At 41.1% G+C, this 18371-nt stretch overlaps 1 protein-coding gene across 6 annotated transcripts in view; it reads right to left on the bottom strand.

Moving 5' to 3' along the window:
• Positions 1–18371, bottom strand: part of GTF2E2 (general transcription factor IIE subunit 2) — a 57083-nt gene that overhangs the window by 1004 nt on the left and 37708 nt on the right. For 3 of the 6 annotated variants that reach the window (XM_084760370.1, XM_084760371.1, XM_084760372.1), the window contains exons 6-8: positions 16099–16192; positions 12122–12184; positions 125–240 (exon numbers count right to left, since the gene is read on the bottom strand). In XM_084760370.1, coding sequence (XP_084616496.1) covers positions 125–240; positions 12122–12184; positions 16099–16192 — 273 coding nt within the window. Of the gene's footprint in view, positions 1–124; positions 241–12121; positions 12185–15522; positions 15607–16080; positions 16193–18371 lie in introns of those variants that run through there. The other 3 variants (XR_014775183.1, XM_084760373.1, XM_084760374.1) reach the window with 3 other exon arrangements.

Genomic DNA, 18371 nt, shown 5'->3' with positions numbered 1-18371 from the left:
CAATGGGTTTCTGTGCTTTGTCCCCATCAGAGAAAATCACTACCCATTTGTCAGAGAATAGGATGAGAAGCAGCTAAAGGTTCCAAGGAGGAGGCACTAAACTGCTCTTCTAAAGATCACGTACCACTTTCTTTGGTCCAGATTCCTGCATGGAAGAAATACCCTGTCGCTTCAGATACTCTTCAATTTTCTCCTCATCCATGGAATCCACAGTGACACTCCTCCACAGTTTCTGGAATTCTAGACCAACAGGACAGTAGTTATTTTACCATGGAATTCTATAAACCACAGCATCTTGGTGATCAAAGTTCATCTGGAATATTATCTCCTCTGGGCATAAATTAGTACATCTGAGATTTACTTATTTACTTGGTTTTTTGAGACAGGGTTTCTCTTGTAGCCCTGGCTGTCCTGGACTTGCTTTGTAGACCAGGCTGGCCTTGAACTCACAGCGATCCACCTGCCTCTGCCTCTGGAGTGCTGGGATTAAAGGCGTGCACCACCACGCTGGCTTTCATCTGAGATTTCATTAGAGAGAGAGAGAGAGAGAGAGAGAGACAGACAGACAGACAGACAGACAGACAGACAGACAGACAGACAGACAGACAGACAGACACAGAGACAGAACAAAGAAATTCCTTAAACCTAAGCACATAGGAGGCAGAGCAAGCTGACGTCTGCGCGTTCTGAGCCAGCTGGGCCTAACATAGCAAGTTACAGGCAGATAAGAGTATGCAGTGAGACACTGTCTCAAAAAAGAAAGGACAAAAGAGGGAGTCAGAGAGACAGAAAGAGAAAAAGAACAACAGCAAGAGTATCTGAGTGCTGGACGCAGCTTTAGAAGAGCCTGTGACCTGGAAGGCAGCAGCCAGAGCAGCCAGGTGCTCTTTCATTAGGTAGAGAAGGGTGGTGTGGCCGAAGCTTCTCCCATCTGCCAGGGGAAGAGAGGCAGTTAGCACTCCCTTATTCCTCAATACTTCCAAATACTGGCTCAAGGCCCTGAGCTCAATGCACTCCACTTCTCCACTGATAGAAAGAAACACCCAAGGAGATGGCCCCCAAAGCCTTAGATGGAGGTGAGATGCTGTACAACATATTTGCAGAAAAACACTCTGAAATCTGCTAACCAGACACTGGTGAATGACAAAAGGGGGCGCGGGAACCAAATAGGTTGAGAACATGCCCTGTATGAAACAAAGGAGAAAGACAGGTGTCTACTCTACATATCTCATTCTCATATTGCACATACACAAAGCAAAAATCCTTTGCACATTAAATTCTGCTCCTAAAGACAGTTTTAATAACTAAGCTCAGTAACAGCCTTGTCAGCCTTTACACACACACACACACACACACACACACACACACACACACACACACACACACACACACACACACACACACCTGTGATGGTAAAGGCTTATGGTGAACACTGTGGGAACTGAGAGAGGGAAAGCTCTTGCATGCTGAATCGGTTCACTAGGCTTCTTGTCCACCATGGCCTCAGAGGCTGCAGGCCTGATTGTCATGCCAACCCCTAACTACCATACCTCTCCTTTCCTTGCCATTTCACTAACCTTCCTGTAGGGTGTCTCATACTGCATTTTCAAGCTATCTGATGGCTCTGTGGTTAAGGCTGTACTTCAAGAGGACCCATGATTTGATTCCCAGTACCCACCCACATGGCAGTTCACCACCATCACTCAAGTTCTAAGGGCTCTGACGCCATTCTGGCCTCCCCTACCCTGCTCACATGTGGAGCACAGACATAAATGCAGGTCAAATGCCCATGCACATAAAAAAAGAAAAATTTTCTTCAAACTCTTTCAGTCTAAACCAAACAAAAGGCGACTAAGGCTTTAGCCATGTGAATACACAATTAAGACTAATGCAGTCTGGCTCCTGTTTGGTGTGTTCCCACATCTTCAACACGTGATACTCTACACCACCCCAGAACTCTACCTGGATGAAGGCCCCTAAATAAGCCTCTTTTCTTTATAACTCACCCAGTGCGTGACAGTTAACAAAAGATGAGGACAGCAAGCCTAAGCTAAAGAGAACAGAGTTGAGGCAACAAACATGACCACAAATCACATCACAAAGTGACAGTAACCAAAGCAGCATAAAAATAAGAACCTACAAAACAGAATACAGAGTACAGAAAGGATTATCTTAGCATCGGTTAAAATAAACATCTCAGTTGATTTTCAATAAAGTTGTAAAAACAGAAAACAGGACAAGGGCAGTCTCTTTAGTAAAATGTCTTGGGCTTTAGGAGTTCGAGTGGCTGCAGAGATGGCTCAGGAGTTCAGAGCATCACTTGCTCTTCAGGGTTAGGCCCTTTTCTGGCCTCTGTAGGCAGCAGGCACATAAGTGCATACAGATATACATGCAGGCAAAATGCCCCCCCCACACACACACAAAAAATAAAGTGTGCCAGAAAAAAAAAATGAACCTACAAGTAGAAAAGGCAGGCAGGTTATTTTATAATACCATATGCAAGTCAATTCAGTATGGATTAAAGACACACACACACACACAGAATTTTTTCAGATCTCTGGCCTAATTATTTGTTCCTCTGTAATGACTCTTTCTGTCTTCATCTTCAGTGGCTAGCAGTCTGAGTAAACCGTGTCTGATATTTTCCTATCTTTTGTTTGTTTGGAAAGGGATGTCTTACCTCAATTGATATTCTGCTATCATTCAAGTCTGGAAAATTCTTGGCCACTAGTCTTCAAGTATTTCTTCTACCATCTCCTTCAGACTTACATTATACAGTAAGACCATCTGTACAACTCACTTTCTTCTGTTTGCACTTCAGCTTTATTTTCCCTGGTTACAGCACATTTGCTGATGGGCCACTGGAGCCATTTTTGAGCTCTCACTGCACTTTTCATTAGACTTTCTTAGCTGAAACATTTTACGTTATCATACAGTCAATCTGGCCTTTTCTACTACACAGCTCAACATTATCAGTTATTTTAAAACCTGTATCTGGTAGTTCAAATATCTGTGTCTTAAGAATTTGGTCCCTGAGCTGGTGCACACCAGTAATACCAGCACTTGGGATGCAGAGTCCAGGATAGCCAGGGCTACAAAGGAAACCCTGTCTCAGGGAAAAAAGAAAAAGAAAAAGAAAAAAAAAGGAAAAAAAAAAAAAGAAAAAACAGAACTTGTTCCCATTAATGGCCTGGTCTCAGCAGTGTATTATTTTTCTTTGTCTTTTTTTATGCCTTTTTTTTTTTTTAAAAGCAGGACATCCTCTGTGGGATAGCTGAAATCTGTATGCCTGGAAATGGGAACGCCTTTCCTCTGCCAAGCCTGCAGAGACCAAGTCGATCTAGTCAGGATGTGGACTTGCTCAGCAAGGTTTTCTGCTATCGTTACCCATAATGAACCACTAGCTTCCAAATCTTTCAGCCATTCCCTGTGTTCATGAGGGCCTGATTTGCCAGAAGTGTTTTTTCAGTGGCTGCTGACCTCCAGTCTTGGTTTCCCTGTTCCCCTGTCTCTCCTATAGTCTGCCTGCATGTTCTGGACCTTCCTCAGAACTGCACTGTTACACTATTGCACTGTTGGTGCCCTCCAGTGAGAGGTGGGGCTTTCTGGCATTCTCATTAGGCCTGCTGTAGGCAACGGTCTGCTCTGTGCTGCTTCCTTTCCTCTAACACTAGGAATTCAGCATACATTCTTGTCCCTCCCTTGTGCAGAGGTTTCCTTATGGTTCCCGTCCCATACAATGCTTAAGGCTTCTTCTGTCTTACAGGAAAGAAAAAAGGAAGCAAGCTCTGGGTATGGTGGTACAGTCCTCTAATCCCAAACACCAGAGACTGAGGCAATACGATTTCCAGATCAAGACCAGCCTAGGCTACATTCAGTTGAGATCCTGTCTAAAAATAATTAAATAATAAAATAATCCAGACAGGGCTTCCTAGCCTTCCTCAAGTGGCTACTATTGTTCCTCCCCTCCAAGACTATGCAATGAAGGAAGACACTTTCCTGGTACCTCCACACTAGCTTCAACCATGACTATTAAGAATCTGATGGAAACCAGGCAATTGTGGTGCACTCCTTCAATCCCAGCACTTGGGAGGCAAAGGTAGGTGGATCGCTATGAGTTCAAGGCTAGCCTGGTCTATAGAGCAAGTTCCAGGACAGCCAAGGCTACAGAGAAACCCTGTCTCAAAATACAAGAATCTGATGAACGGAGTCTATGGAGAAAGGCTTGGAGTGGTTAACCTGTACCCGAATCCACACACCACACCTGAAATCTGGGTCTTTGTGCTAATCTGTACTAGGTCTTAGCAATACTTTTAAATTTTCAACTGCATTCTTTTGATTGGTGCTCATTCTGTCTCAGGTAAGCCAGTAGTCATACCCCATCTTTCCTGGATACCTGTTATTACACTGTAGATCATATAGCTGTTCCGTAACCTCAGCTCCCTGACACACTAGAAAAATCCTAAATTTTCAGATTCCTGGCATTGGCATAAGGATACAAATAGTTCTAACTTTCTAAGAGGGAACTAGAAGTCCCCAACTACCTAACAGCCAGTTTAGGTTTTTAAGATTCATTTTTAAATTATGAGTATGTGTGTGCATGTGTATGTATTCATATATAGATTTGCGCACGATTGCATGCAGGCATACATGCATGCATTCGCTTGCAGAGTCTAGAAGAGGCTATCTGATCCCCTAGAACTAGAGTTAGTGGCATTTTGGAGGCATCTGATAGGGGTGCTGGGACCTGACCCTGGGTCCTCTGCAAGAGCAATTCACTGCTGAGTCCTCTCTCAAGCCCCTAACAGCCAAACTTTAAGACAATGTGATGACTCTACCTACACCAGATGAATACATAGCGTTCACTAACAAGTACATATGAAAGAAAGTAATGTCAAATCAAACCTCTACCTCAGCAATGAAACCATCTTTCTAGCTCCAATAAAACACACAAAATAGCTTTTAAATTTTAGCATTGTTATTTTGTTTGTAATTATTTCAGTTGTTACAGGAAGTATAGTACACAAAACAGTTCTAGCATTAGAGCACTGATTTTCTTTATTCTAGTTTACCAATATATGAAAACTGTTTACTGAGAATAATACTATATTTTTGCATATTAAGCCAACTGTATACATCTCTTTATATTAACAAAAAAGGGAAAGGAGGAGGGCTCAATCTCTAATAATATTTATTCACTGGTTAATTTCATTCAAGAGACTTTTTATCATGCTTCTGTTGGTTACACTATAAATTTCAATTCTCTGAAAATAAACTACTTGCTCTGCTTTTTATTTGATGTGTGCAAAAACTTGCTGCCGGGGTAGTGGCATATAACTTTAATCCCAGCTCTTGGGAGGCAGAGGCAGGCATGAGTTCAAGGCCAGCCTGGTCTACAGAGTGAGTACCAGCACAGCCAGGACTACAAAGAGAAACTAAACAACAACAACAACAACAAAAACCAACAACAACAAAGCTTGCATGCTAATGACTTGTGGTACAGTAATAGAGGTATTACCTACTACAATAGTGACAGCCTTGGCCTGAGAAATGAGTTTGTTTATTAACACACGAACCCAGAATATATGTTGTCCTGGCTAGTTTTATGTCAACCTGGTACAAAGAAGGAAATCTCAACTGAGAAAATACCTCCCTAAGATCCAGCTGTAGACATTTTGGGGCGGGGGATGGGGGGTTGAGACAGGGTTTCTTTGTGTAGCCTTGGCTGTCCTGGACTCACTTTGTAGACCAGGCTGGCCCCAAATTCACAGAAATCCACCTGTCTCTGCCTCCCGAGTGCTGGGATTACAGGCGTGCACCACCACATCCAGCTTGTAGGACATTTTTTAAATTAGTGATTGACAGGGAGGGCCCAGTCCATTATGGGTAGTGCCATCCCCGGGCTGGTGGTCCTGACTTCTATAAGACAACAGGTAGAGCAAACCACGAAGAGGAAGCAAGCTGCATCCCTCCCATGGCCTCTGCATCAGCTCCTGCCTCGAGGTTCCCACCCTGGCTTATGATGAACAGTGCTGTGTAGGTGTAAGCCAAACAAACTCCTTCCTTGCCAACTTGCTTTGGTCATGGTGTTTAATCATAGCAACAGTAATCTAAACTAAAACATACACTGTAGTTTTCATGCATTAAAACAAAACTAAAAGACACGCTACTACATTATTACCAGAAAAAAATCTGACTTCTTAACCTATCCCCCTCCAGCCCCCACAGTGCTAATGATTGGTCCCACGGTAGAAAGACTCTACCACTGAGCAACATCGCCAACCACTTTGTGCTTTAAACCAAGGTCTGGCTATATAACCTAGCCTGGCCATTAAGTTCTCAAGTGTCCTGCCTCAGCCTCCCCGCCGGAGCATGTGCTGAAATTACTGGCACAAACCATGCCAAGCATTGTTTAAAATAAAAATTTTATTGAACCTTTATCTTTTCTGACCCTAATGTGGTTGCAGGACTTGTTATCTATTACTATTCAGATATATTATAGCTACATAAGTATTTAAGATGAACATTAGACCACAAGGCAAAATCTCAATAGGGTTTAAGAGGACCCTGGATTTAATTGCTTTTTTAACATATTTGAGGATGAAAACTGCTCAATAATGGTATAAAGTGGAGTAAACTCGTTAATTTTATAAAACTGGTCTAAGAAACTACAAATTAAAAAACAAGATGACCTTTGTTTTCTTTGTTGTTGTTATTTGTTTATAGGGTTTGTGTGTGTGTGTGTGTGTGTATGTGTGTGTGTGTGTGTGTGTGTGTGTGTGTCCCCGTCCACACAGGGTTTCTCTTTGTAGCCCTGGCTGTCCTGGAACATTGTAGATCAGAGTGACCTCAACCTCAGAGATCCACCTTTCTCTGCCTTTCCATTGTGGGGAACAAAGGCGTGTATCATCACACCCATCTTGATCTTTATTTTCTTTAAGATTGTCAAATACTGGTGGTACTTACTATCTACTTTATTGTGGTTCTTGTATTTCTTTTTTTTCTTCTCCACCCCCAATCCTTCCCGACACTCCAACACCAGGTAGGAGAGAAAGGAGGTTAGAAAAGAGAAGGGCAGAGTTCCCTTTAGACTACTTCCTGTTGTTTAAGACCTTTGGGTTCCAGGCTGGAGAGATGGCTCAGAGGTTAAGAGCACTGTCTGCTCTTCCAGAGGTCCTGGGTTCAATTCCCAGCATCCACATGGCAGCTCTTGTAGCTCCAAGAGCTGACACCCTCACACAGATATACAGGCTAAATACCAATGCACATAAAATAAAATTTGTTTTAAAAAAAAGAAAAAGATCTTTGGGTTCCTTGAGAGCAGTCAAACTGCATCAACAGCAAGCAGGAACAGAAGGGGGAAGACAAGCATTCTTCTTCCTCACACCCCTTCCCCCTTCTCTTAGGGCTCTGTCATTTATTCTTTCTGCATAGTTCTCAGAATTAAACTATCTATAACTGGTAAAAAGTCCCCTTCAGAGCCCTCACCAGACAAATAGTTTGCTGCTGCCGACAGTCTAAATCAGCATCATAACCTACATCTGGGATTAAAATAAAAACGTGTTTACAGGCTGGAGAGATGGCTTAGTGGTTAAGAGCACCACCTGCTTTTCCAAAGGTCCTGAGTTCAATTCCCAGCAACCACATGGTGGTTCACAACCATCTATGATGTGATCTGATGCCCTCTTCTGGCCTGCACTGTACAGGCAGGCAGACCATTGTATACATAATAAATAAATAAATCTTTTAGAATATTTTTAAAAATGTGTTTATATAACATAACAGTTTTTAAAGACACCAAACCTCCACTACAGTTAAGTGACTTTAAATATATATATATAATTAAGTTGCACACACTGTAATACTGAGGCTAGACTGAGCTCAGGATTGGAGCAGCCTTATCTCAGATAGTTAAGTAGGTGAGTAGGTAGACTGTCAGACAGACAGACAATCTTCACTGTCAGCTTGGCCAGAGTTGGAGTCACCTACATGACACACTTTTGGTTATGCCTGTGAAGGCATTTCTAAAGTAAAGGTGTCCTGTTTTGCTGTCCATTATTGTGATGCACCAAGTGATACACTGACTGCACCAAGTCAGGGAAGAGTTGTTCAACTTACAAGATACAGTCTAACCTTGCCAAGGCAGGAATTCTTGAGATTCAGGACAGAGAGGACTATGTAGAGAGATCCTGCCTCAAACAAACAAAATGGCCACATGCATTCATGATACCAAGCATCACTTGGCAAAACAAACAAACAATGGAAAACTTTCTATCTGCAGAGGTACATTAAAAACTGTGCTAAAGTACATGCATGAAACAGTGTTACCAAGCCATCAAAAATAGTTCTCTGGGGATGTCATTTTGTGGTAGGGTCCACCCACAGCACTGCAAAAATAAAGCTAAATAATCATTTAAAAGAGCAACAGAGTCCAAAAGTAAGGATCTAACAGCAATAGCTACTAGAAGGAGCCTCAAACACTAAAGATAAAGATGAAACAGTTAAAGCTTAGAAAAAAAAAAAGTTACCAACAATGAGTGGATAGTCAGATATAGGGATTCTCATCAGAAATACTAAAGCCAGGGCTGGAGAGATGGCTCGAGAGATGGCTCAGAGGTTAAGAGCACTGTCTGCTCTTCCAGAGGTTCTGAGCTCAATTCCTAGCAACCACACGGTGGTTCACAACCATCTATAATGTAATATGATGCCCTCTTCTGGCCTGCAGGTGTACACATATACATAATAATAAATAAATCTTTTTTAAAAAAAGAAGAAATACCAAAGCCACTCTCTCATGCAGCTGAGGAAGACTGCAGATGCAGCCCAGACTACTAAAATTGATCTACTTCTTTCCTATCTAATTAAACCCAAAACTACAAAACCTTCAGTCAAGATAGCAAGAGCCAGAGACGTAGGACTAAAACAACTTGTATCTCAGATACCATCTTTTCAACACTACTACTAGCAGCTAGCAATTCCTGTGTTCTAACTAGGTGCCCGGTTCCCTTTTATTTAATTCATTAATCTTCATAAGGTCACAAGGTAAAGATACCACTATTCCCAGTTTAAAGAGAGAGGGGATCTTGCCTAAGTGACAGTTTAATTCCTTGGATTGCTCTCTTGACCACTGATATTTATATTACATCTAAATTAAATGTTAAGAGCCATTTTTAAGGAAACAAATGCCTTTATGAAATAAAATACAAGCTTTGGTCTAAATGTTCTGTTTTCTTTTTCTGATTAAGAAAAATACTACAGAACAAACTGTAGGACATGTTCTTTCATTCTATGCAAAATTAAGGGTGATCATTCGTTTGCTTGACACTTGTTCATTCAAAAGCATTTCTGCTCTAGAGTGGATACTGACACCTAGTGGGATAAAACAACGATCACCATTGATGTCACCATATCAAATGTGCCATGATTGAGGCTGGGGGATACAGGGCTAGGGTTTGAACTCAGAGACTTACATATGCTAGGCAAGCATACTACTGTACCTCAGCTCCAAAATCTGGAGACTTTCAACTGGTCTTACATAGAAATACATATTTATCATAAACAAAAACTATTTTTCAAATTAATTTTACATCACTGATTTATATTGACCTCAATTAAAAATTAATATGTTATCCTCAGGGCTCTTGTCCATGACTCTCCCATACAATGTCTCTAGAGCACTGAATGACTATAAAATTACAATGCAACTGTCCGGTCAGAGGGTGTCCTCGTCAGTGTCTATGACCCCTGCTACTAGGAGTCTCAGCTAGAGTCAAACCCTGGTTTCTCCTACCACCCCACCCCACCCCTTCCTCCCCAGGTCTGATCTCCACCTTCATTTCTCTCCAAGCTTCCTCTTCTACCTTGTTCCCTCTCTTCAACTACTACCTCTATCTAATCTATTTCTCCTTCTGAATGAGATTTAAGCATCCTCCCTTGAATCCTCCTTGTTACTTATCTTCTTTGTAGTATGTTTATCCAGTACTATCTGGCTTTAAAGTCCACTTATAAGTGAGTACATACCATCTGTGTCTTTCTGGGTCTGGGTTACCTCACTCAGGATGATCTTTTCTAACTAGACAGGACCCCTACTAGAGGGATGAGAAACACCAACCCATCCACAAAAACCTTGACCCAAAATTTACCCTGCCTACAAGATGTGCAGGGATAAAGATAGAGCAGAGACTGAGGGAATGTCCAACCAACATCTGGCCGACTGGATTTACGATAGTTATGATACTCTACTATGCTTGCAGACAGGAGCCTAGCATAGCCGTCCTCTATGAGGCTCCACCCAGCAGTGGATCCAAACAAATGCTGAGATTCACAGGCAAACATTGGGCGAAACATAGAGTCTTGTAAAAAAAAAAAAAAGGGGGGGGGGGAACCTGGAGGGAACAGGAGCTCCAAAAGAAGACTAGCAGAGCCAGCTAACCATGTGGAGACTGAAGCACCAACCAAGGACCATGCATGGGCTGGACCTAGGCCCTCTACCCAGATGTAGCCAATGGGCAGCTCAGGCTTCATATGGGTCCCCTAGTAAGGAGAACAAGGGCTGTCTCGGACATGGACTCTGTTGCCTGCATTTTGATCACTTCCCCCAGTCAGGGCCGCCTCCCCAGGCCACAGGGGAGAGGATGAGCTCAGTCCCAGTGACTTGATGTGCGGGGGTAAGTTAGTTAGCAGGTGGGGGGTGGAGGGGGCACACTCCCTCTTTCTAAGGAGGGAGGGAGGGAGGACAGGACTGGAAGGAGAGGGGGAGGGGGCCTACAATCAGGATGTAAAGTGAGTAAAACCCAGCACCTGTCAAAAAAAGAATAAAATAAGTAAATAAAATCATCTTAAAATCTAAGGATAACCATAGGCCACACACAAAAGAAATGTCTCAAACAAGAGGATACAAGTGAAAGTAAAAGATGGGCAAAAAAAAAAATCTATCAGGCAAATAAATTTGAGTTATTACATATGAGATACAAATAGGACTCTAATACAATATAAGACAGAATTGGACTGCAATGAAGTAACACAATGCAACTGAGGGGAACCCTTTATGAGTATGAGTGTAATCCTCAAACTATGATCATTCAAGAACATATACAGGCTAAAAACTGTATGAAAACATAGAACACATCAATTACACAAAGTACTGATAGAAATCAACAAAACCATTAAAACCATGTGAGACTTTAATGTCTGCTTAGTCACTGCTGAGATTAAGTAGTCAAAATTTCAATATATAACAAGCAATCTGACATGGTGTTAAAGTTAAAACACAAGCAACAAAAATAAAATAATAGTTTCACAAAGAAATTAGGAATCCACACCAAGTATAAAAGGTTGGCAATTAAGTGAAATAACAAGCCAGTAATCCCAGCACTCAGGAGGCAGAGGCAGTTGGATCACTGTGAGTTCAAGGCCAGCCTAGTCTACAAAGCGAGTCCAGGACGGCCAAGGCTATACAGAGAAACCCTGTCTCAAAAAACAAACAAAACAAAAAAACAAACAAACAAAAAGCCAGAAAATTAAAAAGGTTCTGGAAGCTAGAAGCCATCTTCTGCAGATCTGTTTGCTATTAAAGACAATTTGTAAATGTATGATTTTAAAAGAAAATACAGTTTACTGAAACTGACTCACAATGCAGAAACTTTAAAGCCAAAGAAGATACTAAGTATATTGTCAGGTGGGCATGGTGGCACATGCCTGTAATCCCAGCACTCAGGCAGAGACAGGCAGATCTCTGAATTTGAGGTTAGCCTGGTCTACAAAGAGAGTCCAGGACTGACATGGCTACACAGAGAAACCCAGTCTTGCAAACAAAACAAAACAAAACCAAAAAATAAAACAACAACAACAAAAAATCCCAAGAATATTGTCAACATAAAAGGCAAGCAGTCCAATATTAGCTTAGTGAATGCTTTCAAGTATTCAAGGGATCTAATACTCTGATTAAAAAAGAAGGAAGCAGAAACAAAGTAGGAAAGAACATATATTTTTTCTTTTTTATGATCAAGCATATCCCCCATCAATGACACTAAGCAAAGTACCAAAAAGAAAACTGACCAAGGTGAAGTAAAAATCTGAGCAATGGGTCCAGAGAGATGTCCCTGTGGTTAAGAGTACATACTGCTCTTGCCGAGGACCCAACTCCAGCTCCAGGAGATCAGACAGCTCTGGCTTCCTAGGACACCTGCACTCATGTGCACAGACCCACATACATAAACATGTTAATAATTAAAAATCTAGGAAAACATTTTACAACCTATTGAATAAATAAGAAACAACAAAGGTTTTAAAGAAGCAAAACTATTTTTCTCAGCCTACTTCTCCAGTATCTTCCAGAGTCATATGGCTACTTCACCAATACAACTATCCAACATGGAAGATTCTTGCTACGGCACTGTCAAACACTTGAGAATCTATACACAGTGGAGTGCTAAACAGCTGTACATAATTAGAAAATACTGAGCTGGCCCTGAGGACACGGGAACAGGAGAGCTGCCCTGTCCCTGAGGACATGGGAGCAGGAGAGATGGGAGGCTGACTAACTCAGCTACTTCTAGGCCCTGATCCAGGGCTCTGATTTGGCCTCATCCCAACATCTACCCCCTGTATGACCTGCTGGAACACATGAAAGGGCCAGTCCTACAGATCCAAAGCTTAAGAATCTTCATATCACACAGCAACAACAGGATATCCAAGAACAGGCCCAGTAAGCATCCAGTATTGATGGTGTAGGCCTCAAACCAGACCCATGACTTGTCGCAATGAACATTTGAAAGTAAACATGTGTGGACAAAGGCTATATATACTGTGTGATACACTACAGCTTCCATGACAAAATTTTTGTTTGTTTGTTTGTTTTATTGTCCTGGAGTAGGTTACAAGGTCAGAGGGCGGATACGAGGGGACAGGGAGATGAGTGGGATTGCAGTACATGACATGTAAACAGACAATCAATAAGTTTAAAAAATTATTTTAAAAAAATTATGTCCTTACCAAACACTGGATATTTGATTTCCTGACAAAATAAAACAAATTACTGAGGATGAAAGAAAGAAAATACTTGTAGTGCAGAGAGATCAAAGTAGAAGAATAAATATCAAGCTACTTAAAATTTTTGCTCCTTGGTATATGTGAAATTTTACCACATATGTTTGACTACTTTTATAATCTGGAAAGGTGAGGGAATAAAAACTCCTATTTGTTTCTGTCAGTCAAACAATAAGAACAATTTTAGACCAACAATGTTGGAAGATGGTCTAATGCATTTTGATGCTAATTACTACTTGCTGTCTCTGTGACCCACCTTTTGACTAATAAAAAGCCATCCCTCCTGGGCAGGGCAGAGGAGGTAAGAGGTGTAGCTATGGTTCCTGGGCTTGAGGGAGAGAAAGAGGAATCCTGGGAAGAAGAAGAGGAGAGACCTGGGGGGTCCAAAGACAGAGATCTGGGATAGAAAGGAAGGCTGCCATGGGTTAAATAGAGGAAAAGCACATGGCCAGCGTGGATGGAGAATCCGGCCTAGATGAAGAACATTAACAAGTATTTGGGATTATGGATGGGAGGTAGCTTGGTAGAAGTTATTGGAAGCAGATGGCATGGGATTGAGACAGGGATCCCATGCCTGCCCTATTATGAGAGGTAGTTTAGAGGATTGATACCTGCTCTTTCCCAGGTTAACTAAGGCTATTTTAAAATATAACAAGTGTCAGTGTCTTAATTGATTGCTAGCCGGGCATACTGATAATACTACTAATGTAAATAATTAAAAACACAACACAATAAAGGACATATAAAATGACAAACTAAACTAGATGCAATATTTTTTTTTTAGTAAATCCTAGTGAAAACAACTTGAACTTTATTTGTTACTAATGGATTTAGCCAAGTCACATAATACCATGTCACTTTAAAAAGAGCAAGAGGCATAATGACAATATGCTACTAAACTTCACACTAGATGAAATATTAAATAATGTAAGTGCAAATAAAAGACCCACAAACAGAAAATGGCTAACAAAGCTATTCTCAGAAAAAGCACGTATAAGACAGGAAATATTAATGGCTTAGCATGAAGACTGTAAGTATATGTGGTCATACTACTGTTAAACAAAAAATATTTCTGAAAGGGCTCCATGAACTGCTATCAAGAAGCTCTAGTTGCTTGCTATCCCCTTTTCAACCAGCTGCTCACCTCCACTAAAACATCTTTCTAGCGCTGACATGCTGCCCTATGCTGCCATCTGCAGAGCAAGCTCCACACTAAAAACTGCAACTAAGCGCATGTGGTTATTATGTGCAAGGTGCCAGCGCAAAGGTTGAATAACCTAAAATAAGTGGCAAATCATACTGGGCAAAGAGAAATGGTAAGAATATGCTCAGAGGACTGGAGATAGAGTTCAGTGGTGCTTGCTCAGCATATCTGCAGCCCTAGGTTCAATCTACACACACACATACACACACACACACACACACACACACACACACACACACACACACACAAGTTAGTACTTGCTCAGCATATCTGCAGCCCTAGGTTCAATCTACTCAACACACACACAATACAGCTCAGACATTTCTGAAGACCAAACCAATATGGCTTAGTACTCAACTATACAAATACCCTAAAAGAAAAACATTTTCTTCTTATAAAATTTAGTAAATGAAAGATTCCCAAGAGAATACTAGTCACCAACACATTTTCATATCATGCATCAAGTCTTTGTATCAGCTTATGAAGCTAACACAGAAGTCCAGGGAAGGCAAGAAAGTGGAGGTGAAGAAGACATGAGGGAAATGTGCTTACCACAATATATACTCTGTATGAAATGTCTTATTATAACAGTCCCATATAGAAAGAAACTGTCTGGTGCTGTTTATGAGCCAGTGCTTCACTATGCAGCCCTGGATGACTTAAAATAGCTATATAGACTAGGCTGGCCTTGAACTCACTGAGATGCACCAGCCTCTGCCTCATAAGTGCTAGGATTAAAAACATGTGCCATGATGTGCAAAGTGAATAATAAAACTTTTAAAAATAAAAACTAAGAAAATAGCCGCAGAGTTTAAAAATATAAATCCTACTTGGTATAAGTGAGATGTCAGAATAAGAAACCAGGAACAAGCCGGGCATGGTGGTACACGCCTTTAATCCCGGCACTCGGGAGGCAGAGACAGGCGGATCGCTGTGAGTTCAAGGCTAGCCTGGTCTACAAAGTGAGTCTAGGACAGCCAAGGCTACACAGAGAGACCCTGTCCTGAAAAACTAAAAAAAAAAAAAAAAAAAAAAGGAAAGAAAGAAAAAAAGAAAAAAAAGAAAAAGAAATGATCTGTAACTCTAGTTCCAAGGGATCTAACATCTTCTTCTGGCTTCTGGGGCATCAGACATGCAAGTGGTGCAAAAACATGCATGCCAGCAAAAACACTCACTTAAAAAGAATATATATATTTCACAAACTGCTACATTATAATTTCATATAAATATATGTCATATAAGTCATATAAATGACATAATATGTAACTTACCTTTCAAGTCAGCATTTCAAACACATTATAAAATGTGACATAACAGATATGGGTCTTTTAGCTATGAGCTAAGAGATGGTAATGCTAAAAAAAAATACCAACATAATATTAAATTACAGGGCTGGAGAAATGGCTCAGAGGTTAAACGCACTGTTTGCTCTTCCAAAGGTCCTAAGTTCAATTCCCAGCAACCACATAGTGGCTCACAACCATCTATAATGAGATCTGGTGCCCTCTTCTGGCTTGCTGGCTCATCACATGCAGGCAGTATACATACTGTATAAATAATAAATAAATCTTTTTAAAAATTAAATTATAGCTATAAGTATGGCAAGTTTTATTACCTAAAACTTCAATATATTGCAAATTTAAGAAGTATCTGCAGCCGGGCGTGGTGGCCCACGCCTTTAATCCCAGCACTCGGGAGGCAGAGGCAGGCGGATCGCTGTGAGTTCGAGGCCAGCCTGGTCTACAAAGTGAGTCCAGGACAGCCAAGGCTACACAGGCAAACTCTGTCTCGAAAACAAAAAACAAAAAACAAAAAACAAAAAGAAGTACCTGCAAAAAATGGCTCACCTTCATCCACAGAAAACTGACAGCTTTTATCATTGAAGAACAGTATTTTCTTCTTATCAGGACGGTTTACAAATAGGATCTGGTCCCCTAAAGCCTTTAAAGAAAAACATGTTTAATTAACATCAAATTACTCATTTAAAAATATACACTATCATAATATATGATACACACTGGACATGATGGTGCCTGCCTGTAATCCTAGCACTTAGGGAGGCAGAGGCCAGCAGATCTCTGTGAGTTAAAAGGCCAGCCTGTTCTACAAAGCAAGTCCAGGACAGCCAAGACTACACAAAGAAACCCTGTCTTGAAAAACAACAACAACAGAACAAACAAACAAACAAAACCATTAAAAATACCTATGATACATACATTATGTATATACGCACACATCTATATTTGTATATAGGAGAGAGAGAAAACAAAGGCTTCTTTTCTTCCAGGCCACAATACAACATTAGGGTCTGCATTCCCCAGGTTCTTTAGTATGGTAATTCTATCTTTAAGGATACTTTCAGACTTCCTAGGCATCTGTCAAAGAACAAAAAGATGTGTAGGTGTGTGTGTGTGTGTGTCCATGCTTGTACGCATGCAGAATCCAGATGTCAACTTTAGGAATCTTCTTCCTCACCTGATCTTCACCTTGTTTTGTGAGACAGCATCTCACTGAATCTAGGGTGCCTGGCCAGAATCCCTAACCTGCCTATTTTAATGCACTCTGGCACTGGGGTACAACATGTACTGTTATGTGGAAACAGGCAATCTGAACTCAGGGTCTCATGCTTGCATACCAAGCATTTCACTCACGGCACAACCTCCTCTGCCCTGGCAATTTCATTTTTTAAAACAAAATATAAGCCAGATGTGGTGGTGCATGCTTTTAAACCCAGCACTCAGGGAACAGAGGCAGGTGGATTCTGTGAATTTGAGGCCAGCCTCGTGTACAGAGCAAGTTCTAGGACAGCCAGGGCTACATAGAGAAGTCCTGTCTCAAAAAACAAAAACCAAAAGGAAAAAAAAAGTAAACAAATGGATCAACAAAATGAAATGTATACATATAAGGAACGAAAGGGAGGAAATCCTTTCCCATGTTCCACATAAGTATATCAAATAAGCTCGTCACAAAAAACAATAACACTGGTAAAGTCAAACTCTAACACACTGATAAATGCTGAAGACAATGGGAAAAGAGTAGTTGCTGCACAGTGCTGTAGCATTACAGTGTAAGTGTACTTAATACCTCTGAGTTATACATTTAAAAATGGGTGAGGTAGAGCTGGAAGGAGGGCTCAGTAGTTAAGAGCCCTTGGTGTTCTTGTAGAGAACCCAGGTTCAATTCCAAGCTCCCACTTGGTGGCTCACAAACATCTGTAACTCCAGCTTAAAGGGCTCCAACACCTCTTCTGTACCCCACCAGCACCAGGCATTGTACATGGCACACGTACACAACTGATGAGCCCTAGTTACAAGTCATTATTTGTAACATCTATACAGGTTAAATTTTGACATTTAGTTCAGAACAGTCCCAGAGGACTCAGCTACTGGAATTAGAAGAGAAGGACTTTATGGTAGCCATAAACACATTACACTCAAGAACGCATTAGAAAATAAACCTGTGTAACGAATGGGGGGAGGGGGCGCGGTGGGGATTTATCACAAAACAAACACTGTAAGAAAAATGACTAGGAAAACATAAAAGCCTCAAAATCTCTAAAGTAAACACTTCACTAAGTTTAGCAACAATCATGTTTGAATCTATAGGCTGGATCTTAAATATCTTCAGGGTGGTAATTAGGAGCCCGGTAAGGTAAGTCCTTGGATCACTGAGGGTGACGCTGAAAGGGACTGTGAGGCCTAGGTCCTTCTTCCCTCTTTTCCTTCCTGACCATGAAGGCGGAGCTTTTGCATTACTACATGCTCCTATCATGGTGTATCTGAAACCTCAAAAATTTATAAAGCTGATTATATCAATTATTTCACTGTGGTATTGGACAGCTGAGTAACACAGAGGTAAACTTAATCATTAGAACAGAAAATAAGTTTAAGGGGTGGGGGTAAATATGGTGGTGTGCATCTGTATTCCAGTACTTGGGATGTGAATAGGAGGATCAGGACCTCAAAGTCAGCCTTGGTCATGTGAGTTCTTGTCTCAAAATCAAAACAAAAACCAGCCTGGTGTTGTAGCCTTTATTCCCAGCACTCAAGAAGCAGACATTTCTGTGAGTTTCAGGACAGCCTGGTTTACAGAGTTCATGCTATGCACAACAATATAGTAA

Source organism: Acomys minous (assembly GCF_964271855.1).
Source record: "Acomys minous genome assembly, chromosome: 15".
NCBI classification, from domain to species: Eukaryota; Metazoa; Chordata; class Mammalia; order Rodentia; family Muridae; genus Acomys; species Acomys minous.
This window is presented reverse-complemented; position numbering and strand designations above follow the sequence as displayed.